The sequence below is a fragment of the Lontra canadensis genome, unplaced genomic scaffold (genome assembly GCF_010015895.1).
Source record: "Lontra canadensis isolate GAN:19392208 unplaced genomic scaffold, GSC_riverotter_1.0 scaffold110, whole genome shotgun sequence".
Lineage (NCBI taxonomy): Eukaryota > Metazoa > Chordata > Mammalia > Carnivora > Mustelidae > Lontra > Lontra canadensis.
Window position 1 is genome coordinate 496,358 of NW_022631104.1, and position 26,542 is coordinate 522,899.

General features: G+C 62.2%; 1 protein-coding gene across 3 annotated transcripts in view; it reads left to right on the plus strand.

The window, feature by feature from the left end:
- Positions 1–3,730: 3,730 nt before the first annotated feature.
- The window catches only part of SPNS2 (sphingolipid transporter 2), a 29,245-nt gene continuing 6,433 nt past the window's right edge, over positions 3,731–26,542 (plus strand). For 2 of the 3 annotated variants that reach the window (XR_004380591.1, XR_004380592.1), the window contains exons 1-3: positions 3,774–4,262; positions 16,054–16,119; positions 24,144–24,280. Coding sequence is in view for 1 of the 3 variants with exons in the window: in XM_032840024.1 (XP_032695915.1) it covers positions 3,884–4,262; positions 16,054–16,119; positions 24,144–24,280 (582 nt within the window). In the remaining 2 variants the exon portion in view is untranslated. Of the gene's footprint in view, positions 4,263–16,053; positions 16,120–24,143; positions 24,281–26,542 lie in introns of all 3 variants that reach the window. The other variant, XM_032840024.1, reaches the window with a different exon arrangement.

Consider the following 26,542-nt stretch of genomic DNA (forward strand, 5'->3'; position numbering starts at 1 on the left):
CAGCCATCTGTTCTGGGCAGGAGAGAGAGGCAGGGACAGAGCATTCTGAGCAGAACTCGCGAGGCAGGCCCAGGCTGGGGGATGGAGCAACCTGGACGAGTCCCCTGCACGGCAACGGCGGGAGCCAAGAGGGGCTGCCATCTCCCCGGGGCTGGGTGCTGACCTGTGGGAAAGGTAATCAGAGGTTGGAGGCAAATGGCACATGGATGCTGATGGAGGGTGGAGTCCGTCCGGGAGAAAATGCCTCTTCCAGAGGGGCCAGGAGAGGAATCTGGTGGTGTCTGAGTCACTCAGAGCAACAGGGAACTCGATGCAAATCAACACACCCTTCCTGCGCACCTGCTAAATGTCATTTACTCATTCAATCAACAAACATGCTCCGAGCACCTTCTCTGCACTGGGCTGTGGGGAGGAATCGGATGGGGTACAGGCCCCTGAGGCTCATGGTTGGGGGGGGGGGAGGTGTGCTGGGGGCGGGGAGTAGACTTTTGTACAAACATAATCAACACAACGTGTTTGGAGGGAAGGAAGCATACACAGGTTACTCAAGTAGCCCAGAGGAGGACATTTTCCAGGTGGGTCAAGGAGGGCTTCCTGGAGGAAGTCCTGATCTGTGCTGGGTTTTTGATGGAAAGGGAGAGGAGTGAGCTGGGTAGACCCCGGAAGCAGAGCCCGACTAAGGGCAGGGGGAGGGGGCTCCCAGGTGACGCTCTCCGTGGTCCTGAATGGCATTGCGTTGAGGGGAGACCAGAGACTATGTGCACGCACCCCAATTCCTGTAAGCTTCTAGGCTTGGGAAAGTGAGATATCCATGAGTTCAGGGGTAAGTTTGAGAGCCGGCCAGTAGGATCTGAGGCTGAAGATTGGCATGGGTCATGAAGGGTTCTGATGGGTCTTGGAGACTGTGTTAAGGAACTTAGATGTTTTTACCCTATGGGCAATAGGGAGCCGTGGAAAGGTGGTGTGCAAGGCAGTCATGAGGTCCCGTGTGTGATTTAGAAAGTTATTGGCAAAAAGTAAGGAGGAAAGACTGGAGGTGGGTGTTGGAGCAGATGGTCTTGGGTTGCAAAAAGGTAAGATGTTGAGTTGGGTCAGTGAGCAACGGGACACTGGGGTTTGGAAGACAAAAAGTGGACAGGCCCCAGATGTGGTTGTTGAGGAAGAAGGAGTCCCCCGTGGCCCCAGGTGCCCTCTGCAGTGACAACGAGGAGGACAGTGCTATTTGGCAAGAGATAAGTGATACCAGGATGGCATGGCTTAAGGGAGCGATGGTGAGTTCAATTCTGATTGTGCTGAGTTCAGGAAGCTATGGGAGATCTGGGTGGTGGGGGGGGCGTGAAGATGAGGCCACATCTAGAAATGGAGGTTGGGGTGTCCAGGGCACGTGGGTGATTGCTGAGAGCCTGCTGAGGGCGAGGGTGCCCGTTTGAGAAGGGAAGAGACAGGCCTGAGCCCTGGGGGGTAGGCAGAGGGGACCGAGCTCCCTGTTATCAGCCTTGGGGAAGCTGTTGTTTCCGAGGATGCTCTGCAAAGTTCGAGACACCATACCGGATGCTCTGTGGGTCCTGGGGACACTGCAGCCTACACCTACCTCTGGGAGACTCACAGTGTATGCCCTCCATTAAAGGCTCTGAAAAGTCCAGTTCCTCGGTCAGGAAACCTGGTGTGGCCCAGGTATCATGCACAAACATGGAAGGCCTTTAGCCATCCCTGAGATCAGGGGAGGGGCCTGGTGGAGCTCAGAGCAGCATCATGGGGCTGCAGAGGATGCACTGCATCAGGGGCAGGCACACCTGGGTTCAGTGCAAGTCCCTTTGCTCACCAGGCGTGTGACCTTGGACACATCCCTTCTCTTCCCTGGGCCTCAGTCTCTTCACTGGCACTGGAGATAAGGGCCCTGCAAGTCGCCTGACTGATGGTCCACTGATACTCCCGGAGGCTCTCAGGAGACTGCGGTGACTTGCCCAGGGCCACACCAACCAGTCTTGTCCTCCCTGTCATCCTGCCCTCCGCGGCCCAGGATCCCCCCAGATACTTGCTTTAGAGAGTGTCTTGGAGTTAAAACCTCAGGAAACCCCACACAGTAAGAAGAGCTGCTCAGAGGAGCCCCAAATTTGAAAGGCTCGAAACTCTGACCTCTTCCCCTGCTCTGGGCCTACTGGGGCCTGGAAAGGAAGTGCTCCTCTTTCTGGTCAAGAGCTTAAACCATCTCCCCGGGCAGGCTATGGCTGGAAGGAGGAGGACTTTTGGTGAAAGGGAAGGGGGCTTGGGGTTGTGCTTTGAGCTGTGGTTATGTCTCCTTCACAGCTGGGTGCAGCCCCACAGCTGGATGCTGTCCCCTTGCTGGCACCCCCCACAGTTAGTAGGGGACGCTGCCAGGACTGAGCCCCAGCCCCACGGAGCTCCTAGGTCTGTGCTGGCCTGTTGAGCCCCGGTCGTCCCAGAGCACCAGCAGAATTTCCCTTATCCGGCTTCAAGCTGGAAAGAGGCAGCAAGGAACTTTCAGAATGGAGTCTGTTTCCTGGCCCTCCCATGACAGTCATCCACACCCAACACACCAAAGCATATTTTTAGTCACTTTGCAGGATTTAGAACACACCTCGAAGGCGCCAAGAAATACCACCAGCCTGGGGTTAACTCCGTTCTCAGCAGGGAGAGGGTACCTCGTGCTGCCTCACCTCTTAGGTATGCTGTGACTCACCGTGGCCAACACTTTCGTGGGACCTGCACCTGCCTGTGGACATGGGATCCAGAACAGACCTCAGTGGGGACGGAGCTCCCATTCCAGGAGGGTGGTATCAGAGCGTGGGGTCAGCACGGACGGGGCCACGAGCTAGCTGGATGTCCATGATGGGGTCCTCTCTGGACGCAGGGACCCGTCTGTGAAACATGGGGTACTTCTGGGTTTCCAGGCTCTGTGTGGTGCTGACATTCTGCCCTCAGCACTTGGCATGGGATTTTAACTTCAGCCAAAGCCTCAAACAGATGGAGGGGCTGGGTCTGGGGGTGGAACACAGAACCACAGCTCCTCTGAGATGGGTTGTGGCCCTGAACACGGAAGTGACTCGACCACTCTCCCCGGGAGCAGGACTCGGCCTCCTCCACAGCGGGCGGCGACCACTCAGACTTGCAGACTGAACCCTGTCCTCCTCTCTACCCGCGGGAGAGATGGGCACCCAGAGAGATCTGCGGGCCTGCCCGGGGTCTTCCTTCCAGGGTTCGTCCCTTCCCTGCGCAGCTGGGAGTCCGAAGCTTGGGGAGTCCCCGTGGGAGCCCGGCTCCCTTTGCCAGGGGCTGCCTCTCGGGGGCGGGGGGCTCGGGGAGGGTCCCGGCGCGCACGCGGGAGTGGGACCAGGCAGAGGTCAGGAGCTGGAGCGCGGTTTCCCCGGGGCGGTGGGCAAACAGCTGTCTGCGCCCGGCCAGGCCCCCGCCTACCCCGCGCCGGGCACGCGGCCGGGCTCTCCCCAGGCCGACTCCATCAGGTCGGGGGGCCGCGCGGCTGGGCGAGACCCTCTCCCCTCTCCGCGGACGCCGCGCACGGGAGTGGGCGAGCCCCGGCCCGCCCCGGCCCCGCGGCCGCGCGGCGCACTGCGCCCCCGTCGGCGGCCCGGGGCAGCACGTGCGGGGCGGGGCCGGGCCGAGCAGCGCGCCGATTGGGCGCCGCGCGGTGGGCGGGGCCGGGCCGCAGCTGTCAGCGCTCCGGCGGCGGCGGCGGCGGCGGCGGCGGCGCATCGGAGGACGCTGGCCGCGCGCAGCGGGGCCGGAGCGCAGGAGCCGACGGGCCGGCCGGGATGGTGCAGCGGCGGCTCCGCGGCGCACGCACGCCCTGAGGGGCCCCGGGCTGGGCCCCGCGCCCCCCGCGCCCCCCGCCGCCGCGGCCGGCATGATGTGCCTGGAATGCGCCTCGGCGGCGGCGGGCGGCGCGGAGGAGGAGGAGGCGGACGCTGAGCGGCGGCGCCGGCGCCGGGGGGCGCCGCGAGGGGCTGGAGGTGGCGGCTGCTGCGGGGCGCGGGGCGTGGGCGCCGCTGGAGTCGCGGCCGCCGACGACGAGGTGCAGACGCTGTCGGGCAGCGTGAGGCGGGCCCCGTCCGGACCCACCGGCGCCCCCGGCACCCCCGGCACCCCCGGCTGCGCAGCCCCTGCCAAGGGCCCCGGCGTTCAGCAGCCCAAACCAGCCAGCCTGGGCCGCGGACGGGGGGCAGCTGCCGCCATCCTCAGCCTGGGGAACGTGCTCAACTACCTGGACAGGTACACCGTAGCAGGTGAGCGGGTACCCCCTCCCCCGCCCGAGAACCAGGACCCCTGCCTGGAGGCACCCCGGGAAGCCTTTGGTCCCCGGGTCCCTGTATTCCAACCTTACGTGGGGGTTTCTGAGGGCTCAGTGCTCTGGCACAACTGGGGCAATCACAGGTCCAGTCCGCGGACCGACTCCTAGCTCCCCACACCCCGCCCCGCCCCGCCCCGCCAGGGGCCAAAGGAGTCCCCATCCCCGGAGTAGCCCGCGCGTCCTCGCCAGCCCTTGACGTCCCATCCGTTGTCCTCTTCTCCGAGAGTCTCCTCTGCGTGTCTCTGTGTTCTCGCCTCCGCGCCCCCTCCCGCCCCAGCCGCAGGTTCCCCGGCTTCTCTTCCCCTTCCCCCAGCCCAGGCGGTCTGTCGGGCCCTAGCGGGTCAGCTCCTTCCTTCCTCCGCCGCCTCCACTCCCCTGCGTGCGAGCGGCGAGTGCGCGCGCCCCTTGCGGGTGTGCGCCAGGGGAGACCGGGTGTGTGCGCGCGGGCGGCGCGGAGCTGTGTGTGAGCGCGTGGCTGACAAAGGCTCGGGGCTGCGGGGAGCGGAGGGAGGGGCGGGGCGGGTCCGCGGCGCCTGGGGACCCAGGATGCGGTTTGCAGCTGGCCCTGGCTACAGGCCTGAAGACGCCTCCCCCTGCTCTGTGGCGCTTGGGGCCTGGGGTAGGGCACAGGCCGCTGGGGCTGGAGAGAGGTCCCTTGGGAGCGTCTCTGGGAACCCGCCTTGGGGATGGGGTGGGGGTCGATAACCCTGCTGGTTTCTAGTCCCAGATTTGCCCCTCAGGTGCTTGGTGTGTGACCTTGGACCAGTCTCAGTGTTTAGGTCTGTTTCCTGTTGGTGAGGTGGTTGATCCCCGGGCCCTGGGGGGATGGACGGGCTTCTGGGGTTCTGGCTGCTCACTCCTCCTCCCCCGTTCTCAGGGGTCTGCAAGTAGGGCCCTTCTGTGGACTGACCTGCCTCTAGGTGAGAATGGTGTAACCTTGAGAGGAAAGCACTCTGGCCAGCCGGCATGGGGGCTCCCTGCAGGAGAAGAGCGGTGACTACACAGGGCACCTGGGCCCAGAACCAGCCCAAGCACAGCCTAGCAAAATCTGGAACAACCAAAAGAAAAAAAAGAGAGAGAGAGATAGGAGGAGGAATTTTGGACAGACTGTAAAGAGAACTTTGTAGGTTGTGGGAGAGGAGAGAGGAGAGTCCTGGTGTAAACCGTGTGGCCCTGGGTCCCCTTCCCTTCTCCTGGCCTCAGTCTCCTCTGTTGAGTGGGGTTTTGTGTCAAGTTAAAGGGAAGAGCTCTGATGGGAGATCCTCCCCCAGCCCCCACGCTCAGAACCCCGTGGCGCTCCGTTCTCTCCCGTTCCAGGGAGCTGGAAGCAGGTGCCCGTGGCATCAGATCCTGAGCTGGGCCATGCCCGGGAGGCTCTTTGGTCTGCTCAGCAAGAATATTCCGGACATGCTGCCTGGGACCTGGGGGCTTAGGTGTCCCCCTAAAATGGGGAGAAGTCAGAGAACTCTGGGGACTTCTGAATATAGATGAGACTGAGGCCCCTGTGCCCCCCATTTCCGAGATGGCCAGGGAGGTCGGATGAGGCTGGCACTCGGCCCCCTAGTAAGCCTCGGCCTGGTGGGAGACTTCCCAGTTCCCGCTGGACGCTGAATGGAGCTGCTTCTGGCATTGTGACACTTTACTGCTTGTTTTTTTCCTGCCCCAGACCACCCCTCCCTGGTGTTCTCAGGGACAGTGACTCTGCCAGGGACTGAGGGGAGGGGGTGGGATCAGGGAGCTGTGGAGCTTATCTGCCCAGCCCTCCTCGGGTCCCAGAGTCAGCATGGGAGCACGAGATAGGAAATTTCGAGTGAATGGGTAAGGGGGGGATGGAGAATGGCAGCTAGGAGGGGCGTGGGGCCGTGGGGAGGAAGGCCCGGAAAACCCTGTGCAAACAGCAGGCCTGGGCTGCCTGTCCCTCCCTGTCCCGGCCGGCTCCTCCCCCAACACCCAACAACATACACAGATTTCCTCTCCGGATAAGCCTGGCTCCCTCTCCCTCTCTTTATGGCAGACTCCCCCAACGCCCCTGCCCTGAGTTTGGTTTGTAGGAAGATTCCTGTCTCTATGACAACTGGCACGGTGTGATGTGTTTGGTGGGGGAGGGCAGGAGAGGGCTCATCGTAGGCCCGAGTCCACCTGTTGCTGGCTGCCCCAGCTGGGACACGAGAGGGGAGGCAAGCCCTGAATGGCTCGGTGGTCTTTGACATTTGGCCCACCTGGCCCCGAGAACCTCCCCAACATGGCCCTGGCCTCCTCGTCAAAGAACGGAGGGCTTCTGTCTCTCTCTTTAAAGCTGTCTTGCGCCTTTCTGTCTTTATGGTAGGGGCCAGCTCTGTCCAGAAGAAATATCATGCAAGCCACATACATAATTTAAATGTTCCTAGCAGCCACATCAGAAAAGTAAGAAGAAATAAGTGAATTAATGTATTTTATTCAACCCGATTTATCTGAAAGTGTCACCGTGTCATCCATATAAAAGCTATCCATGGGACAGCTTGTTCTTTTTCTCATACTGACGTTTGGAACCCGGCGCGTGACCTACAGTTGCAGCGCACGTCAGGTGGGTCTGGCCACGTTTCAGGGGCCACGCGACTGGGTCACTGCGGTGGGTGGCACGGACCCCATCTTCGATGCCAGAGTTGGAGTTAGGCTCTCCAGCTTCCTGGCTGGGTGACCTTGGGGGTGTCCCCTGAGCCTTCGGGTTGCCGCATCCTCCTCTCCACCTCCTGGGTTGGGGGAGTCCAGGAGGATGTTCTTAAGCACCTAGGCCAAGCAGACCCCCAGGAGAGCTGCACCCTTTCAGTGCTGTCCCCGCCGGGCCTCTGCACCCGCCAGGCCGGCCCTGCGCCCTGCCCATGTTTGTGTGGTGTAGTCTCTTCCAGGTCCCTCTGAGAACCCCTCCCTTCTTCAGCAGGCCGGTCTCCATCCTGGGAACTGCGGCAGCATCTGGCTCTGTCCCCGCATTCCCAGCTAATTATGGCCTCTCCTCCTCCCCATGAGAACCCCCTGAGGGCAGCAGGCCTCAGAAGCAGGAGAGAAGGGCCCACCCAGCCCTGGCCCTAGCCTTTCTTTTGGGGTGGCTTCAGCTGAGTAAAGTCGACGTAGCCCATCAGTCACCTCTAGATGCTTCAGTACATCTGCTGTGTGCACAGAGGGGACAGGCAACTGTTAAAGCTCGCAGGGCGAGACAAGCGGGACCAGGACCCCACCCCCTCCCGGGGCAGCGTCCTCTTGGTGGCGGTGGGGGTGCACGGCCCCTGCTTCCGGCCAGGGCAAGGGCCCTCCGAGCAGGTGCACTGTGGCTCGATTTGACAGAGGCAGTGTGAGGCCCCCTTGGGCACATGGCTCTGCTCCCGGGGCCCCTACGGACCTTTCAGCCCCTGCTCTCCACTCTGAGTCCAGTCATGGCTAGCAGCTCAGGAGGAAGAGAGGCCCGTCTAGCGAGGGTCTTGGGGTCCCTCTCCCCAGCTCTGTGTCCTGGTGCCAGGGCTGCCTCTGGGCTCCCCCTCTTCCATCTGTGAAATGGAAGCAGAGCCAAGGGTGTAGGAGGCATCACTGGGCTCCTGGAGACAGGCCCAGCCAGAGGCACTGGCGCAGGCCTTGTGCACTGCCGGAGAGTGGCTGTTGGGAGCAGAGGCCCTGCCCCAACTTCCCTGAGACCCGGTTTTCTTTGCCTCTGATCCAGCCTGGACGGGGCACTGGAACTGGGGCAGGGTAGGGGCTGCGGAGGAGAGGCAGAGCCCTGCCCTGGGGGAGCCCTTTTCTGGCGTAGAAGCTGTGGCTGTGGCCCACAGCAACTGCTCCCCAGCACAAACCCAGGAGGGCCCGTGGTCCTGGCAGGACACCTGAGCTGGGGGTGGGATGGGGTGGGGGGCACTGCCAGTCTGGGCTTCTGGCTATGGTCAGCTTGGCTGAGTCTGTCCGGGGCTGACAGATGGGGAGGCAGAGGCCCAGGGCCTTGTCCAGGGTCACTTGGCTGGGTGGAAGCCAGGTCAGGGTCCCCGCTCTGTGGCTATCTTCGTGGATAGAGATGGTCCACACCTCAGGGGGCCTCATCCCCTTGGGTGGCCCGGCCGCAGCCACGTCAGCGGTAACTTCTGCGGGGCGCGGTGTCCCAGGGCCACATTCCAGAGGGCCTGTCTGGCAGGCCAGCAGGCAGGTGAGCGGCCGGGCCGGCCTGGACCGCCAGGGCCAAATGACTCACTGCCAGTGCCCGTCTCCACACCTTCCGGCTGCGCTCTGGGCCTGTCAGAGGACATGCCTTGAAACACGCTACTTGGTCTGGGACCCAGGGTATTACCGGCCAGCTCTGCCTCTGTTTCCTGCTTTGTGAGGAGTGGCAGGGCTGCAGGTTACGGTCAGAGAGGAGGGGCTCCCATTCTTCCCCGGATAGGAAGGGGCTTGGGTTTCTGCCTGGGTATGGGGGCCTGAAGCCCTGCGGCAGAGGGGATGAGAGCAAGGGAGGTGACAAGGGCCCTGGCTGGGTCCTCAGGCTCCCTGTGTGGCCCTGACTGTCCCCGTCCCCCCAGCCCAGCTTCCTGTTCCTGGCTGTGTCAGACCTGCTATGTCACCTAAGGCAGAGCCTGACCCTCTCTGAGCCCTGAGTGCACCATTGATGGTTCTGTCCCACCCTTTCTGTGGTTAGGGTCTTTCTCCAGGGTAGTGTGAGGCACGTGGTCCCTGCTGCCTGCCCTGTCCCTCCACCAGCTCCGCCTGTGCCCTCCTTCCCCAGGACAACCAGGCCAGTTCCCCAGTGGCTGCTAGCAGCTGAGCCCAGTCTCCCCTGGGGGGGGTCTCCGTGGTGCCTTGGCCTCCTTCCGGAAGGCTTCCCAGCTTCCAACCACAGCCTTCAGCACACCTGCCCCATTTTGAGGGGCCGACCCCAGTCTTCTGCCTGGGGGGCTGGACGAGGTGCGGCCAGGTGCCAGGGGTGGTTAGACCCAGTCCCGCCTCAACCCCGCGGGTTCTTCTAGGCTGGGGGCCCTGGTGGGTTCGGATGACTCTGCTGAGGCCCGGGTCCTGGTGCTGGGGCCAGTGAGGTGCTTCTCTTCCCACCAGGGCATACAGCAGGCTGTGGGCCCTGCATGAATGGGAGGGATGGGGGGACGTGGTCTGGGGGCACCCATCTCCCCCCCCACCAGCCCTGGCAGAGGGGTCTCATTGCCCCATGTGGGGCAGAATGGCTTCTGTATGTTCCGGAGGTGATTCTCGGGTCTCCTCTGCAGCCTGGTCCTGGGCCACACAGTGAGGGCCTGGCCCTCTCCTGGCAGCGGGGAGGCTGGTGACAGGAGCCCTGAGGGTAGCTGGGTGAGGGGCAGAGCACCTACGTTGGGCAAGAAGTGAGCAGCGTGGAGGCTGTGAGGGCGTCCCCTCACAGGGGTCCCTCCGCTGCCCTGGGGACCAGACTGGGGCCGCGCCCTGCCAATGGCGAGCTCTGTGTACTCATCACGGTCCTGTCACCGTCCAGTGCAGGTTTGCCCAACAGGCTCCCGTGAAGCAAGGAGCATGGGCTGTGTCTGGGACGCTGCCGTTGCCGGGTCGCTCACTGTTTCCAGCAATCATGTGGGCAGTTGGTATGGAGGTGGAGAGGGGCGTTGGGTGAGGTGAGGGACACTGGCCGGCCCCCGCCTGGCCTGGCAGCCTCTGCCCCACGTTCCCTTCTGAATGTCCATCTGGCGTCTGAGAGGTGGGAGCCGCCATGGGTCTCAGCCACTGAGGCTTTATCTCCCCCCTACGCCCCGGCCTCATCCAGGGTCTGTGGGTCAGGATAAGCATGGCCCTGGTGGTCTCGGGAGAGTCCCTGAGCCGGGCCAGGGGCAGGGGTGGGGGTGTGTCAGAGAGGGAGTGGCTGTGCAGAGCCCCCAAATTACTAAGGCCAAATTGGTTCCAGGAAAGCTGGCCCCAAATGATAGACTGGAACCTCGGGACAGAGGCCAGGCTGCCTGTCCCTGCCCACTCTGGGCACGGAGATTCGGTGGGAGTGGGGAGGGCCCTGAACATGGGGGTCTGGGCGGTGGGGGGGTGCTCCTTCCTAGCACCCGCAGGAAGGGGCTGCTGCAGCTGCAGGGCTCTTTAGGGCCACACACTTGGGGTCTGGGTCTTCTAGGGCAGAGGTGGGGCCTCTCCGCGGGGCTGACCCTGAGGTCTCTTCCTGCCTTGTCAGCCAAGGGCTGGGGGCCTCGGCCTCACGGTCCCTGTAGAGAGGACTGCCAAGCTGTTCCCACAGAATGCCCCAGATCTATCCAGTGACGTGGGGGTAGAGGTCAGTGGACCTGGGTGTGTATATGACAAGTGTGGAGGCGGCAAGGATGGGGGGTCCTGGGGAGCTGTCTGAGGGGCGGTCAGAGGCTCAGAGCACGGGCCAGATGCTTCCAGATGTCCCTCAGTTCCTCCCCAGGGGATGGGGGCAGGATGTGGCCCCACGGAAGCCTTGGAGTCAGGATAGATGCGACTGTGCATGAAAGCGGGTCCGGCTCAGGGACAGCCTTGGCCGGTCCCCTTGGGCTAGGGGCGGTGAGGGGGCGGTGCCCACAGGGCCCGCCTGTGGCTCACAGCCCTAGCCGTCCAGAGCCAGGTCAGCAGAGCCAGGCCCTCGGGCTCCTGTAATTACTGGGGCGGGAGCTCTGGCTGAGCATTGGAGTGGCAGTGATCCTCCCAGAGCAGCTAGCTCTGAGCTCTCCACAGGGGACCCAGTCCCTTTGAGACGGACCAGCCAGTGGCAGGCGTGGCCCATCCCTTCCCAGCCCCAGCCCCTGTCTTTCCTGCCGTCTGCCCCATTTTGGAGAAAAGAACTGTGAGGGGGGACTTTGCCCTGCTCTTTGGTCATGGCCGAGGCGCCCGTCCCTGAGGACATTTCGTAACTTACTGATGACCTGTTGTGTGCCAGGCTATGTTCTAAGCACTTTGTACCGATTAATGCATAGAAGCCTCACAACCAGTGACTCAGATCTTAGAGTTAAGACCTATCACAGAGGAGGATACAGACACAGAGAGGTTAAGTACTTGCCTTTTTTTTTTTTAAATTAATAGCTTTATTTTTCCTCAATATACATTTAGAAAATAGGTCTAAGGAAAGGTTTCATGAAATAGACCAGAGGACTATATACAAAGTGAAGAGTTCCAAATCAGTGACACCAAGGGCACAGACAGAGCACTCCTCCCTGAGGGCCACAGCGGCCTAGGACCCTCCCATCAGAGGGGAGGCAAGCTCTTGGACAGCTTTTGAGCTCACCTGAGGAATTGTGCTGATCTTCAGGAGCTTGCCGCTTGCATACTTATTCTTGATGGCAATGAATTTTGTTAGGTTTTCATTAACTTTCACTACATTTTTGGCCATGTGCTGCATGACTTCCAACACTTCGTTCTCTGTGTATCTAGTATAATACTGCTGCTTTAAGTTCCATTTTCCTTGGCCCAGAACCTTCTGGGACAGGCAGGACGCAGCCGCTGCCACCTTGGAAGGGTGATAATGCACCATGTAATAGTCAATGAGAGTCAGCTCCATAAGTGGAGAAGCCAAGTTTAACCCAGATGGTTGGGCTCTGGAGGCCGTGCTCTTGCGAATTCGGCTAAGTTGTCTGCTGCTCTGAAAAAGGCAGGGTGAGTGTAGGGTGCGGGCATCTGTGTTTGGGGGCATGCCCAGCCCTGGCTGATAAGGCGGGAAGGGACCTCAGGGTCATGTGGTCCAGCCTTGCATCTGAGGCTGGTCTGGGGTGGGGGCTCCCGAGGTCAGTGTGATTTCCTCTTCTACCTTGGTCTTGGGGAGGCCTCCGTGATTGCAGCAGGTCAGGATCCGGACCTGGCTGCTCTGCGGTCTCCTGGGCACCAGCAGTGGCGGGGGGTGTGACACCATGAATATCTGTGACCAGCTCCTACGCCAACTCTTCAACAAGAGCATCAGAGGAGGGAGTCGGGGGTAATTGGGAGACATGACCTTGGGTCTGGGCCCTGGACACGGGTGGAAGCAGACTCCCCCACCACCCCAGGAGGAGGGCCCAGCTGTTGTCAAGGCTCAGAAGCCTGAAGGCTGGGACGTGCATCTCACAGGGGCCTTGGACCGGCCTGGCCAGTGTCTTCCAGTCTCCCTGGCAGCGGGTTGGTGAGTCCCGGGTTCTCCCCTCTAAACTGTTGGTTGTGCGGACCTGGGCCATGGGGCCTCCCGTGCTGGAAGTCTGGGCTTCACTGTGGTGGCACGAGGCAGCCGTCACCCTCGGCTAACCCAGGGAGCACCGTGGTGGGTAGCATTACTGATGTTGGGGTTGGGCCAGTGAACGGAGAGGAACTTGTGGGTGACTGCTCTTGCCAGAGCTGGCGGCCGCCGGGCCTCAGTGTCTGCTCCTGAGCCCAGGACTCAGGCGGAGATGTACAGTGCAGGCGAGGTCAGGCGCAGAGGGGTGCTGGAGACCCAGAAGGAGGCCAGGTGCAGAAGAAGGGGGACTCTTGGGGGTCACTCATGGGGCTGCAGGGGTGAGGGGGCTCTGGGCTGGGGAGCGCCATGGGCCACTCTGGGGATGGGGAGGAGGGTGGGGCCAAGCCACCAGGAAGGCTGGTTTCGGGGGAGACATGGAGAGGAGGACACTGAGTTGGGGGTGGGGGGACTCTTGTACAAACTCAGCTATGAAGGAGGGAGAGAGAGGAGTGGCTGGCAGAGGGAGCAAGCCAGGACCGTTTCCACCACCAGGACAAGACTGGGGCTGCCGTGCAGGAGGCAGAAGGGAGGCCCAGGCCAGGGGTGCCCCAGGGCAGCATCCCCAGGGGGCAGGAGGGACGGTTGGCTTTGGACGAGAGGTGAGACCCTAGGTGCTTGGGAGGAGTGTAACTGGGGGTCAGTGGGTGAGCGCATTTCCTTGGGCCAGGGAAGAGGCCCTGTGGGATGATCCTGACTGTGGGTCGAGAGGCTGGACTGGCAGCTGTGGCTGTGGGGTGGCTGGGGGCCCCACTTGGCATGCCCCAGGCTGGTACAGGGGCTTGGCCTGGGCCAAGGAGGCTGCTCCTGGGCGGGAGGCCCGTCCTGTGACCCCACCAAACCTCAGCCTCCAGGAAAGAGGCTAAAAATAAGGCTGTGGTGGGAAGAAGGGAGGGGTGTGTGGGCCTGAGCCAGGCTGGGGCCCAGAGGAAAATCCGAGACAACCGGCGGGCTGCTGTGACACATGCTTCCCGAGCCAGCGGCCAGCGGATCTCACCCGCCTGTGGCCATAGCCCCTTCCTGGCCACTAAGAGGGAAAATGGCCCCTTACAGCTTCCACGAAGCCCTGTTCCCAGGAAAGGTTCTTCCTGGAGCTCAGGCTGTGGACACAAGCCCAGACCCTGGGGTGCTGCGCTCCTTTGTCTTGGGCTCTGGCCGTCCAGGAGTTCCCAGGATGTCCGTCTAGATGTGGAAAAGTGTCCTTCCCCCTTCTCAGTAGCCCTGTGCATCAGAGATGGTCAGGGGAGGCTTCCTGGAGGCAGAGGCAAACTCTGGGACTTGAAGAGCTGCAGGGGTGAGGCATGGTTAGTCAGGGGGCTAGGCAGGACGTGCCCCAGGGAAGATGCAGGAGTGTTTTGATTTGCTGGGGACATATGCCATCTTCATGAAGACCATCTTGCGATGGTCTGCCTCCCCCAGGGTGGCCCCCTGCCCTCGTCTTGAAGGGGCCCAGGGAGAGGCCTACCCTCATGGGACCCCCCCCCCACTGCACCTGTCCGTAAGCACACGGAACCTGTGACGTGTCTCCTCTGGGGGCTGCAGATGACCTGTCACCCGCCTCCCACCACTCTGCAGCAGTTCCTGCAGGAGGGGGGCATGGAGCGTCCACTCACCCACTGTCTCTGTCCACAACTGGCTGTGTGGGTTGGCTGGGTGTCACGCCCTGGGCCGGGGGTCGATGAGAGCAAGGGACATGCAGAGGCCGAAGGACACGCTTCGGTGTTTGCTAACAGACCTGGTCTCCCATCTCCTCTCCGACCCTGACGTGCCGGGTGACTAATATGACGTGCAGCACGGGGTTGAAAATCCTAGGTAGCAGCGGGCTAGAAGGAGCACGTCCAGAGCCTCTTACGGTGCTCAGATCTTAGTGGCGACCACACCTGGTGGCCCTTAGCTCCCAGCAGCGGTGAACCCAGAGACCACGTATGTCCCTAGGCGCCTTCCCCATAGAACTCGCTAATCCAAGTGTGATGAGGGCTAAAGCAAGAACGGGCAGGGGCGCATGGGGGCACGTGACTTATTGAGAGTGACGGGAGGGGAGAAACCGGGAAGACTTCCCAACGGAGGAGGTGCTTGAACTAGTCTTGAAGGAGTGGCCAGAACAGCATAGTCCCCAGAGTAGATGGGGATGGGTGGGCGGTCAGGGGGCCTCGGAGAGCCTGGGGGCTGCAGCGTGGCATGGGGGCTGGCGTGTGGGTTGGGGGGGCTGAACCTGTAGCCTGTGGCCTGGTGAAGGCCAGGGTCCTTGTCTGAGGCACTAGGGAGCCACAGGAGAGGCTGGCAGCTTGAGAGAGGATGGGGAATGGAGGGCCCAGCTTGGGAGTGGGCACGAACAGTCTGTGGGGCTGGGAGGTGAGCGCAGGTGGTTCCCCGAGATGGGGCTCCTTGGTAGCCCCACCGTCCGCAGGCCCCAGACAGGCCCCCGGCCTCCGCCTTCGGGGCATGGCCACAGCCCGCCTTGGTTATTAAGTCATTAACTGGGCCTCACACAGCCTCTTCATTACGGGTAATTATGGCAAATCCACTCGGCGTTCACAAGGAGGTGGCCAGTGTTTCTCAGCTGTCAGGCTGCATCCCAGGAAATGGCTCTTGGGGGGACAGCCAACGGGTGCCTCCGGCAGGTCCGGGGCTGCGGCTCTGCCCACGTCGTTGCTGTGTGACTTGGGGCGCGGGGCTGAGCTCCCCCTGCTTTGGTGTCCCTGTCTGTCTGGGGGTGGGGGAGAGTCCCGGCCTTGTGGGCCGGGCTCGTAGGGTCGCGTGGGGCCTGAACTAGGAAACCAGTTATGGTGCGGAGGTGGGCTCCGTCGTCCTCACTATCATCGTGACGAGGGCCAGGGGTCCCCCGCAGGCAGGCGCTGTCATCTCCTCAGCGTGGGGGGCTTCTCCTCCTCTCTCCCCGTCCCTTCTCCATGCACATATGCGGGGGCCCAGCCCTCCACGGTCCTCTGTGAGAAGCAGGGCTGGGGGTCTCCTGGCTCAGGAGCCTGGTGGAGCGCTGGGAGAGGGAGCAGGGTGTAGGAGCTGGCTGGCCCGCGCGGCCGTGGCTGGCTGCCCACGGTTGCTGCTGACATTAGCTCTCCTGCTTGTGCCCCTGCTCCACCGCTCGCCCCCCAACACGCTGAGTCCTCATGGGAGAGTAGAGATGGCTGGGACTTGGGAGAAGGGCCAGCAAGGCCTAGAGGGGTCCCCTTCCCCACAGGAAGCCTGGAGCCCCGCCTGCTTCCCTTGGCACCTCAGCTCTGGTATCGGGAGAGTGGGGGTGCTGGTGATCACCCCGGGGACAGCCCGGGGGGTGTGTGCACGTGCAGGGGAGTGGGTGTGAGCGCGGCCTGAGACCCCTCTGCCTGCTCCTGAGCTGGAAGGCCTCCTTAGTGACTGTTGGGGGCTTTGTGGCCTCCCCTGAGGGCAGGGCCACAGGCGGGTGGGAGTTCCAGGCCGGCAGGTGGGAGCCGGGTTGGGGACAGAGGGCCGGGTGTGGCTCGGGGGGAGAGGGGAGACCAGACATGACCCGTAAGCACCCTCTGTCTTCCCCTCACAGGCGTCCTTCTGGACATCCAGCAGCACTTCGGGGTCAAGGACCGCGGCGCCGGCTTGCTGCAGTCAGGTGAGGCCCGCCGCCGCCCCCCCCAGGCCCGGCACACCTGCTGGACCCTTCCCTGCTGGCATCTCTCTGACTCTCGGGAAGGGACGTGTGCTTCGTGTCCACATCTCACGGCTGAGGCTCCTAGAAGATAGCTTCCCCGAGCCTCTCCCTCTTTCTTGTAAAACAGACAAAGAATAGTCTGAGGGGTCAGTGGGGGACAGACAGGGTGTGGCCCAGGTCCGGGGCCCGGGAGGTGACCCTTCCTTTGGGGTCTGGGGCCTCTGGAGTTGGTGGTCCAGGGCCCACCCTGAGGCTACTAGAGGGACTTCATTAGGTTGCTGTGCAGGATGGTGTCAGGGAAACCTTGGTGACCATGTCTCCGCAGCACACCCCTCCCCCCCAACTGCTTCCATCGCCCGTTGGGCTGGGAATCCTCTCCCAGATTGTAAAAGCAGGAAATCCCCTTGGCCGGTCCCAGGCAGGGGCCTGAGAGCCTGGCTCCTGGGTGAGTTCTGGGCCTGATGTCCTCCGCCCCCTGGGCTGGGGCAGTGTGGCAGGCCGTGAGCCGTTGTCCCTGCCTATCTGCCCCTTGCGGCCAGTTCCATGTGTCCTTTGCCCCTGCCTGACCCACCCAGTGCCCCAAGCTGGCCGTGTGGCTGAGGGCTCAGTTCCTTTGGCTCCGGTTCCCTTTGGCCCTGGAGTCGTGGTCAGATGTGTGGGAGGAAGTCCGTGGTGTGCATTCCAGAGTGTGAACCCCTTGCCCGGCCCGGGCTCCCCAGGGAGGGCGGGGTGGAGGGAGCCGGCCCTGTCCAGGAACCTGCCTGACCTGTCTTGGTGGCATTCCAGGGAAGGCTGTGCCAGGCCTCCATGGCCTCCATGAGCCCCCAGAGCATCACCACTCAGCCAGGGCCTGCAGCCTGGGCCCATTCCCACGTAGGGTCCTTGGGGCACAAAGGGAGGGTCTGGTGGTTTCAGGGCTGAGCCCGACAGACAGCTGAGTGAGCTGGGGCAGGGGCAAGGCTCTGGGGCCCGACACCCTAAGGGCAGCCATTCCCCACCACTGCCCCCAGCACCACGCTGAGAACATGAGCCCACACCCGTCCCCTGGCCCTTCCTTCTGGCCGGGCCTCCCAGCTGGGCCAGAGCCAGTCAGCCACCCCTAGGACAGGTGCGGCTCACCTCCCAGGCTCTGAGCACACAGTAACCACCACGCAGCCTGGAAGGGAGTGTTTCGGCCGGATGTAGTGGGGGGTGGGGCTGGGAAGGCAGGAGACAGCCCAGCTTTCCATCCCCCCCGCCCCACTTTGTGGCCCCTGAGTCCCGGGGACCAGGCCGAGTCTCCTCCCCTCCTGGCCTTGGCCTTGCCGACCGACCAGGAGCCAGGTCTGCCCTGGCTCCCTGCACTCAAGCCCCACTGGTGAGGTTGAGGCCCGCACAGCCTCCTGGGGAGGGCCTGTTGCTATGTGTCCTCGGCCAGCTCCCTGACTGAGAGAGGGAAGTCACGGCGGCCCCTGCTGGCCCCCGGGGACCTGGCTGGAGGGGGACAAACAGCCAGCATCGTCCTTGTCTCTGGCTGCTCCTCCCAGAAGCTCTCTTTGCAGCTTTATGTCCCCGACAAAGGGGCAGAGACCGAGGGGAGCCACGAGGGTGTGCGGGCCTGGGATGGGGACCCTGTGTGTGCCACACTCTCCACATGCGGAGGGCACACAGGTGGCCGCTGGCTTGTCCGGGTCTTGTCCCCAGCGTCTGAGCTTCTGTCATCCCTGTTCTCTGGGCGGTGGTCTCTCAGAGTCCTGTACCCCCATGACCTTTGCCTTAACACCCGATCCCCGGTGCTACCGGGTGGGCCCTGGAGCCTAGAAGCCAGGCAAGCTAGACCAGGATGTGACTCAGTGGGCAACGAGGCCAATCAGCTAACAGGCCTGGGCCCCGGGCACCTGTCTCTTCCCCGAGCCCCTGATAAGGTCAGAACCGGGTGGCGCCCAGATCAAAGGGCGAGGCTGCGAGCAGAGTCTGCTGCTTGTCTGTGGGCCCCGGGGGCTGCTGTGCTCGGAGATGGGGTGGGGAGAGCTGGGGGTCAGGCCTGGGCCTGCCCCTGCTGTTTCCCCGGGACCCAATCTTGAGAGCCGGCTTGGGAAGAGCCTGCTTTTGGCAATCCCCGGGCAGAGGGCTGCCAGGTGGGAGCCGGGCCCCGAGTCCCGGGAGGAGCAGCAACTCAGCCTCTATGATTACAGCTCATGCCACCCTGGGAAACCAGGAGCCTGCAGAGTCTACCCCCTGAGGGGCAGCTGCTGCCCAGCCACTGCTGGCCAGGCCCTGGGCTGGGCTCTGCCACAGGCTCTGTCCCTGCTTTCCAGTGGGAACAGAAAACATGTCCAGTTGCCACCAGGCATAGGGAGCACCTTGGGGCCTGGGGTGGGATGGGGACAGAGCAAGGGGGCAGCTAGCTCTGCCTGGGGGCAGGTGGGCAGGCCTTCCCAGAGGAGGGAACATGCAAGTGGGGCTCGGCAGGGTGAGTGGGCGTTTGCTCGGGGTGTGGGATGTCCAGTCACCCTCCTTCCCCCGCTCTGAGCTGGATGAAATACACCCGGGGAAATGTTTACCTTACATAGCTGAGCCTGAAAGCCCAAGCGAGCAGGGGGATTCCCAGGGCCAACGCAGAGACCTGGACCCAAAAACAGGGTGGGCGCTGGTGTGGAAGCCAAGTGGGCCAGAGCACCCGGCGGCCGGGATCTGTTGCTGGAGCTTGTGATGGTGTTTTTAGTGTAAACATTTTTACCATGAAGAATTTTAAATACACATCAAAAGCAGGGGGAGCGGCGCCAGGAAGCTCCACAGAGCTCTCACCCCGATGCATGGGACCGTCTGCCAGTCCAGGACCCAGGCTCCGGGGTTCCCCGGCTCTGAGGATCAGCTAGTGCAGCCTCGGCTTCCAGTGTCCCGTGGGTGACCTGTTCACCCCTCAGAGCCCAGGGCAAGCTCCCTGATGTCTGGCTGTGCCCTCAGGCCAGTGACAGTTTGTGAGGGCACACGTCCATGGGCCAGAGGGGTCCAGGCCCTTCCACATGTAGGACCCCCCAGAGGCAGACCTAGCTGCTCCATGGGGAAGGCTCTGTGACCCGGGGCCTGTGTGGGACACAGATGGCAGTGCCCGCCGAGGACAGAGTCAAACAGAAAATGGGCAGAGCCTGCAAGGAGGCAGCCAGCCGAGGTTGGAAAATGGGGAAACTGATCCCTGAGCAAAGTACAGGCACTAGGTCTGCCTTTAGGGCCTCCAAGCTGCGTGAACTCCGTTTCCAAGGTGGCACAGAAAGAGTCGAACTTAAAAGACAGTGAGAAGGAACAGGGAGCTCCTTCCAAGACTAGCTCAAAATTCTGGAAGTGAGAAGGTAGGCACCGAAATTCAACACTGGAGCAATTAGACCCAGTCAAAGAGAGAATTAGCAAATCAGAAGACGGGTCTCTGTAAGGCAGCCAGTCGGGGAAGGGGAGCGGGCTTCAGGCTCCAGGGACTGGACTGTGGGGGAGCGGAGGGAGGGAAGGCTGGGCAGAGGGCAAGGTCACGTCGCATAAGGAATCTGGCTCTCGTCCTGGGATGGTGGGGGGCCAGAGAAGGCTTTGGGATAGGCAGGTCCCTGTGCGACGGAGGCGTCGGGATGGTCTCTCTGGGGCTCAGTGTGGGGGTGGGTGGGAGGGGGAGGCATCCCAGGGCTGTGGTCGGAGTGGTCACGAGGATGCTCCAGGATGGGGTCGGGGCAGAGTGGGGACGGGGGACAGAGGAAGAGCCAGCTCAGACTGAAACCAGACAGCAGCTCTGCCTCGGGGCCGTCTCCTTCTGGCCTTTTCCCCTCCCCACTTCATCCAGCAAGGCTGCCCCCGGCCCCATCCTTTCCCAGGGAGGCCCAAGAACCCATCTAGCTGAGGCCTGAGGGGCCAGCCCAGGGTGTCTGTCCTGAGCGGTGGGAGGGAGGAGTGGTTCCCATTCTCTCCGCAGGAAGTTCGCACGGTGATGGGGCTGGGCTGTCCTGGGTCCTCCCCATCATCGGCTGCCTGGGCCTCCGTCGACCACGTCCTGTGGGCAGAGCCCGCCTGAGTGACTTCCCTGCCCACAGGAGATGGAGGATGGCAAGTCTCCCCAAATAACAGTTGGGCCAGATTTGGACTTTATAAAAATAGCCTCGTTCAGCTGAGGCTGCGGTGGGGGCTGGATCTGAGCTCCAGGGCCACTGTGGGGAAGCCTGGGGTCCCCCAGCCCAGACCTCAGCTGCTCCAGCCCCGGGACCATCTTCTGGGGATCAGCAGGGCCGAGCGTGCCCCAAGAAGGGCTCGGCAGCCCCACGGGTGGGGTCAGAGGGGCTCCGAATCCTCAGCGGAGTGGTCCCGGGCTCTGGGTGTGGGCCCGCAGAGAAGGTCAGGGGCCTGGGCAGCCCCTCCCCGAGCTCTCCCTGGCCCTGCATGGCGGGGGCACCACCCGTCCCACAGAGAGGCTCCGAGGCCCTGCCCCCTCTGGCCTGGCTCCCTGCCCGCGGGCCCCATTGTCCCCGTCCTGTGGGCTCAGCACACGTGAGCTGCCGAGGGCTTCCCCACACCCGGACCACAGGATGTCCTCGTGTGGGAACTGCTGGGAAAGCCGTCCCGCTGAGACCGGGTGGGGCCGCTTGGCTGCGCAGAAAGCTCTCCTCCAGCGAAGGTGGCGGGGTGGGGGGTGGTGGGCAGGGGACGCTCCTGGCCCAGCCGGCTTCACCCCCGGCCTGTGGCCGCTGGCCAGAAGCCTCTGCACACCCGCCAGGGACCAGGTCCCCTCTGCCGGTCTTCCTGCCGGCCGCAGTTTTCCTCCTCTACCTGCCCTGGTTGTGTTCGGAACCCCATGCCGCCCTGCGACGTCCCTGAGGGCCCGGGCGGGTCCCCTCTCTTGTCTGTCCTGAGCAGAGGGGAGGGCTGCAGAGACGGATGGATCTGTCCCTCCTGACCCCAGACACCCTTGTCCCCGAGGATGCAGGCTCAGGAGGGTCACTGTGTCCTTTTGGGTGAGTTCCTCCTCCTGTCAGTGGCCCAGCTCTATAACAGGGTGACACAGTGGAGCTCGGCTGGGGCTGGGCCGTGAGGACAGGCTGTGTCTGGGCGGCCATCCTCTCAGACGGACCGGCAGATAGCCTGAGGTCCGCACTGTGGCAGGCGGTGGGTGGGGATGGCCCGGGGCAGCTCTCCCCTTGGGTCCGTCCACCCTCTCCTCGAAGGGGAAGAGCAGACATGCCATGGTTGTCCACGGGCTTCTCCAGCAACTTCCCCTGCTCTGGCCTGGCCCACCTTCCTGCAGTCCCCCTTCCCCGTGCTGGGGTCTGTAGTGTGATTTAGAGCGAGGACCCTGGAGTTTGACAAATGGGATTTAACCTCTGGCTTGGCCGCCCTGCAAGCTGTATGACCTCACTCCTTTTGGCCTCTGTACCTTCTTGTGGGGTGAAGAGAAGAGTGTGGGGCAGTGAGGTGACTGGTGTTTAGGTCCAAGGCGTGTGCTCGGGCCGCCAACGGGAAGTGAGGTTCTTGGTAATGGGAAGCACCCCGCCACCTTCACCTTCCTGCGGTATTGCTTCTAAGACTGGTGGTGTAAGAATAGTCTTGATTTTAAGTATTATCATCCCAGTAAACTCCAATGCACCCTTCAGAGCCCTGCTCTGGTGTCACCACCTCCACGAAGCCTCTCTTCACGATCCTTGTCCTCCTCACTGGTTTCCAAACAGGGCAACTCATGGACAGGGGTCACTCTTGATCTGATTCTTTTTGCCACCCACCCCCGCGGCCCCCAGCGCAGACAGGCACAGAAGGAACGGTTCCTTCTCCTCCCCTAATACATGTGAGTCCTGATGAGGCCCACATCCTGGTCTGATCTCAGGCAGGTCCTGGGAGGCAGGCCCAGCAGGAAAATTCTTTTTCTAGATATGAGGAAGTAATTTCTGTGTTGACTAACCTAAACAAGAGCCCAGTGTTGACCAAGGCTGTGGGCCCTGTGTGGGGCGTGGCATCAGGCTCCTCAGGCACTATCTTACCTTGCGCTCTCAGCAACCCCGGAGTTGCCGTTTTATCTTTGTTTTACAGAAGAGGAGGCTGGCACGTGAGAGGCTGTTGTTAGAGTTTCAGGAATTGTGTGAGCCAGTGGTCGCACACAGCTGTCAGGAGCGGCTGAATCGTGCAGACCCAGGGTTCAACATCCTGCATTCAGAACCCACATAGCAGATACCCAGATCCCTCCCGCCCTCCCCGCTTTGCAGCCTCCTGCGGTCCTGGTGTTGGTGAGGCTGTGGCCCGCCCTTGCCCCCGCTCAGCTGAAGGAAGCGTGTGGCGCACGCCTCCCCCTGACTCCAGCAGCCTGAGGTCAACCGTGGTTGGCGTCTCTGCACCACGCCAGCTGGCAAATCCCACCCGTCGAGGTCCCCCACCACACCCCCACTGTTTTGGAAAGCCATCAGTATGGCCCTGAACAGAGAGGTGGAGGCCTGCCCACGGTCACCCAGCTGGGAAGGAACAGCGGACTCTGGGCCCAGGGAGGGTCTCTGGTGCCCAGACCCATGGCCGTTGATGCTGGCTCTGTCCCCAGCAGCCACACGCTCACTGTCCTGCTCACCAGGATGAGGGGCACACTGTCCCCCTCCTCCAACCCAGCCCTCTCCCCGTGATCTCCCTGTCCCTCCTTCCCGCTACCCCCTTTCTCTTCTTCCCACCTGCCTCTGCCCAGATCAGGTCTGAGGGAGACACCAAGCCTGCTTGCACACTTGGCCTGGTGGTCAGAGCCCGGCCAACTGGCCACCTCATCTGCCCACCCCTGGCCTTTGTCTGGCCATCTGCCCGTCAGCTGTTGGACGGTCTCCAGGGGAGGCATGGGGGAGTGGCTTTGACCGCTGGCCCCTAGGGTGTATGCTGCCCGCCTCTTCGTCCCACCTGGGGCCACAAGGCCCCACCCCGCGCTGGCAGTGGCATCCCCACGGAGTCCTTGGAGACGCTGCTGCTCTCTTGTTCTAGAAGAGTAAAACCAGGTCACGTCACTGCCCTGCTCAGCATCCCCCAGTGTTTTCCTTCTCAGCCATGGAAACCACAGTCACCACAGTGGGTCGCAAGGCCCTGCTCCATCTGGCCTCTCCCCCCTGCAACCCATCCCTCTGCTCCAGCCACTCTGGCCTCTTCACCGTTCTTCAGATGTACGAAGCGTACTCCTGCCCCAGGGCCTTTGCACTTGCTGCTCTTGCCCCAGTATTTACAGGATTTGCTTTCTGACCTCCTCCAGGTCTGTGCTGAAGTGTCACCTTCCCTGACCCTTCTGTTTAAAGTCGTAGCACCTGCTTTGTCTCTCAGACACATACTTCCTGTCTCCTGTTTCTGCCCTGTTACCCTTCTTGGCACTTGTCACTGTCTGACACACCAGTTTTTGTTTGATCTTCGGTTTCTCCTGCCGAAGAGGGCAGGAATTTTTGTCTGTTTCATCGAACGGATGGACGAGTGAATGAACAAAGGCTGTGTTTGCGGAGGTCAGGGAAGTGTCGACAGCACGCTGGGAGTGAGAGTGGGATACTGGGGCTCCGGGCCCACTTGTACGCTGCTTTTTGACCTTGGGCAGGTCCCTTCCCCTCTCTGACCCTCTTTCCCAAGGCTAATAAGGGGAACAATGTGGGAGGTGCAAGGAGCAGCCTCCAGAGTTGGGATCAAAGCACATGGGACTTTGGCTGCCAGTGGGGCCCTGGGTACGTCTCGTTTCCCACCTTTGCGAGGTGCGGCGGGCTGGGGCACACCCACGATGCCGGGTGGTGAGCTCCCGGCACGGCTCCTGGCACGTACCACACTCAACAAATCCATCTTCGCTGTTTGGCGAGTTCCGCGAGGGCTGCCCACTGGACCAGCCGGGCCTGTGGCAGAACGGGTGGGGCAGTAGGACTCCTCACCTCTCCTGGGCCCCTGGTCCCGGCCGAGGGCTGTCCCTGGACCCCGGGCTTGGCGGGTGGCGTGGGGAGCCGACTGTGGCCATGGGCACCCCATCATGCTCTCCCTCTCCCGTGCAGTGTTCATCTGCAGCTTCATGGTGGCCGCCCCCGTCTTCGGCTACCTGGGGGACCGCTTCAACAGGAAGGTGATTCTCAGCTGTGGCATCTTCTTCTGGTCCGCAGTCACCTTCTCCAGCTCCTTCATCCCCCAGCAGGTGAGGCCTGTCAGGCTTCCTTCCCGGCAACCCCGCAGTCCTGCTGCGTGCCCCGCTCCCTCCAGGGCCGCCACCTCTCATTGACTGTCCTCGTCCGGACTCGGGTGGCAGCCTCGGCTGGAGCCCCAGGCGTCTGTCTTCCAAGTGCAGTGGGCTGAGGGGTCTCGGGTACTTTTGTAAGCGGGTCATGCAGAGAGGGATGGCCTTCCTTGTGCTGGCTGGAGCCAGGGGACCTGGAGCCCTGCGTGGCCTCCTCTTTCCGAGCTGCCTCTGATTCAGGGAGGAGGTAAGGAACAGCAGAACCTTCTGGTCTAGGAGTCAGGGCCCTCTGGTTCTAGTCTGAGCTCTGCCATCATCCTGCTGTGTGACTCCAGGTGAGTCACTGCGCCTCTCTGTGCCTTGCACAGTTCTTTTTTTTTTTTTTTTTTTTTAAGTAAACTTTGTGCCCAAGTTGGGGCTTGAACTCATGACCCAGAGGCCAGGAAACGTGTGCTCTACTGACTGACCCTCCAGGCGTCCTGTACATAGTTTGCTTTGTCCAGTAACCAGCTGACTGCTCGGGTTGGAGTTCAAGGGCATCCAGCATCACCTCCACATAAGAAAGATGTTTCTCCACCAGCCGCCATGGTCCTGGGTCTGCATGTCCCGACTCCTTGGTCCCTTCAGCCCTGTGACCTGGAGAGCCTCATTTCTGCATCTGAGGAAGGGAAGGAATTCACAGCTTGAAGTGTCACTGCGTCCAGAGCCTAGAACATGGCGGGTTCAACAAACCGTAGTTTCTTTCTTCCGCGAGGGAGACACGCTGCTCTGAGAGGGAGTGAGTTCCCATCACTAGGCATGTTCCAGCAGAGGAAGGACATGAGAGTGGCGGTTGCTGTGGAGGAGGACAGAGGAAGGAGAGAACCAGGGTCTGTCTTCCAGGAGCTTTCAGCCTCGGACATAAAGGAGAAGACCCTTTCCCTGTCCTTGGGAGCACGCAGGCTGGGTGTGGGAAGACAGGGTGGGGCCCCCACATTCACAGACTTCATGATGTGCAAAGGGCTGAGAGTTCTCACCGAAGAGACAGCGGTCTCTGGAACTCCATGGGGCCAGGGAAGGCTTCCTGGAGGAGGTGGCCTTTGAGCTGGAAAGGCAGGCAGGGAGGTGAGGCTTTTTGTTGGGTGGGATAGGAAGAGGGTACAAACCCATGGCAGCAGTAATGGTGCGGTGTGTGGGCGGGTCCCCAAACGAGGAGAGTGTTTTGGCGGGAAAGGAAGGCAGGGACCAGGTCATGGAGAACCTTGGATGCCTCGTTAGAGGGTCTGGTCTCCATCCTGAGGGCAGGGGTGCGTCACAGGGACACGGACTGGGGAGAGGCTGGAGCAGAGGCAGAAATCCAACAAGTTTGGGGTACAACTTCTTGGAGGAGGATCAGGTGCTGGTGGGCTCTGGATCACGATCAAAAATGGGGCCTGGACCAGATGCCTCCTGGGGGCCTTTGGGCCCTGCCCTGCCCCAGCCAGGGCGCTGGTCCTCTGACCCGCCGCGCCATTTCTGGGATGAAGCCGTGAGTCCGGGACCGCCATGCCGGCAGCTCTGGAGGTGTAAGAGGGTGGGCGGAGGCGGACGGATGGGTCACCAGTTTGTGGACTCACTGCACGCCTGGTCTGAGCCCCATGGGGGTCCTCCGTGGCCTTGGCGGTGTGATTCTGAAGTTGATTTGGCAGAATAAACGCTCAGGAACAGCCAAGAACCTGGTGAGAAGTGACCGTGGAAGGGGCTCGCCCCATCGGTCCCCATGGTGCACTCCCCTAACCCACACAGCGGACCGACAGAGACGCCCTTCCCGCGGGGGCCCAGGCTCAGGGACAGGTATGCCACATGTGGCTCGGGCAGCGCTGCCAGTCCGTCTGGGTAGAAGGGAGACCGTCTCGCAAAATCAGTCCAGACAGATGAAAATAGAGTGGAAAGCAAAGTATAAAAGTCCAGGGCTATAAATCTGCATGAGAAGGCCAAAGAACCCGGCAAGACTGCGGGCAGAGGGTGGAGAAGGCCGCGACTCCAGGAGGAGCTGGTGCCCGACTCCCATCCCTGGGGAAATGCAAATCCCAGCGACAATGAGATGCCGTTTCACACCCCTCTGATGGGCAGCAGTTGGGAAGGCCGCCGCTACCAAGTGTGATCAAAGCTGCTAAGGGCACGGTGACGGGGCCCCTCCAGAGAGCAAAGCACCAGGATTCCGCGGAGCCTGCCACGTGCGCCCCAGCCGCCTGCACGCCCGGG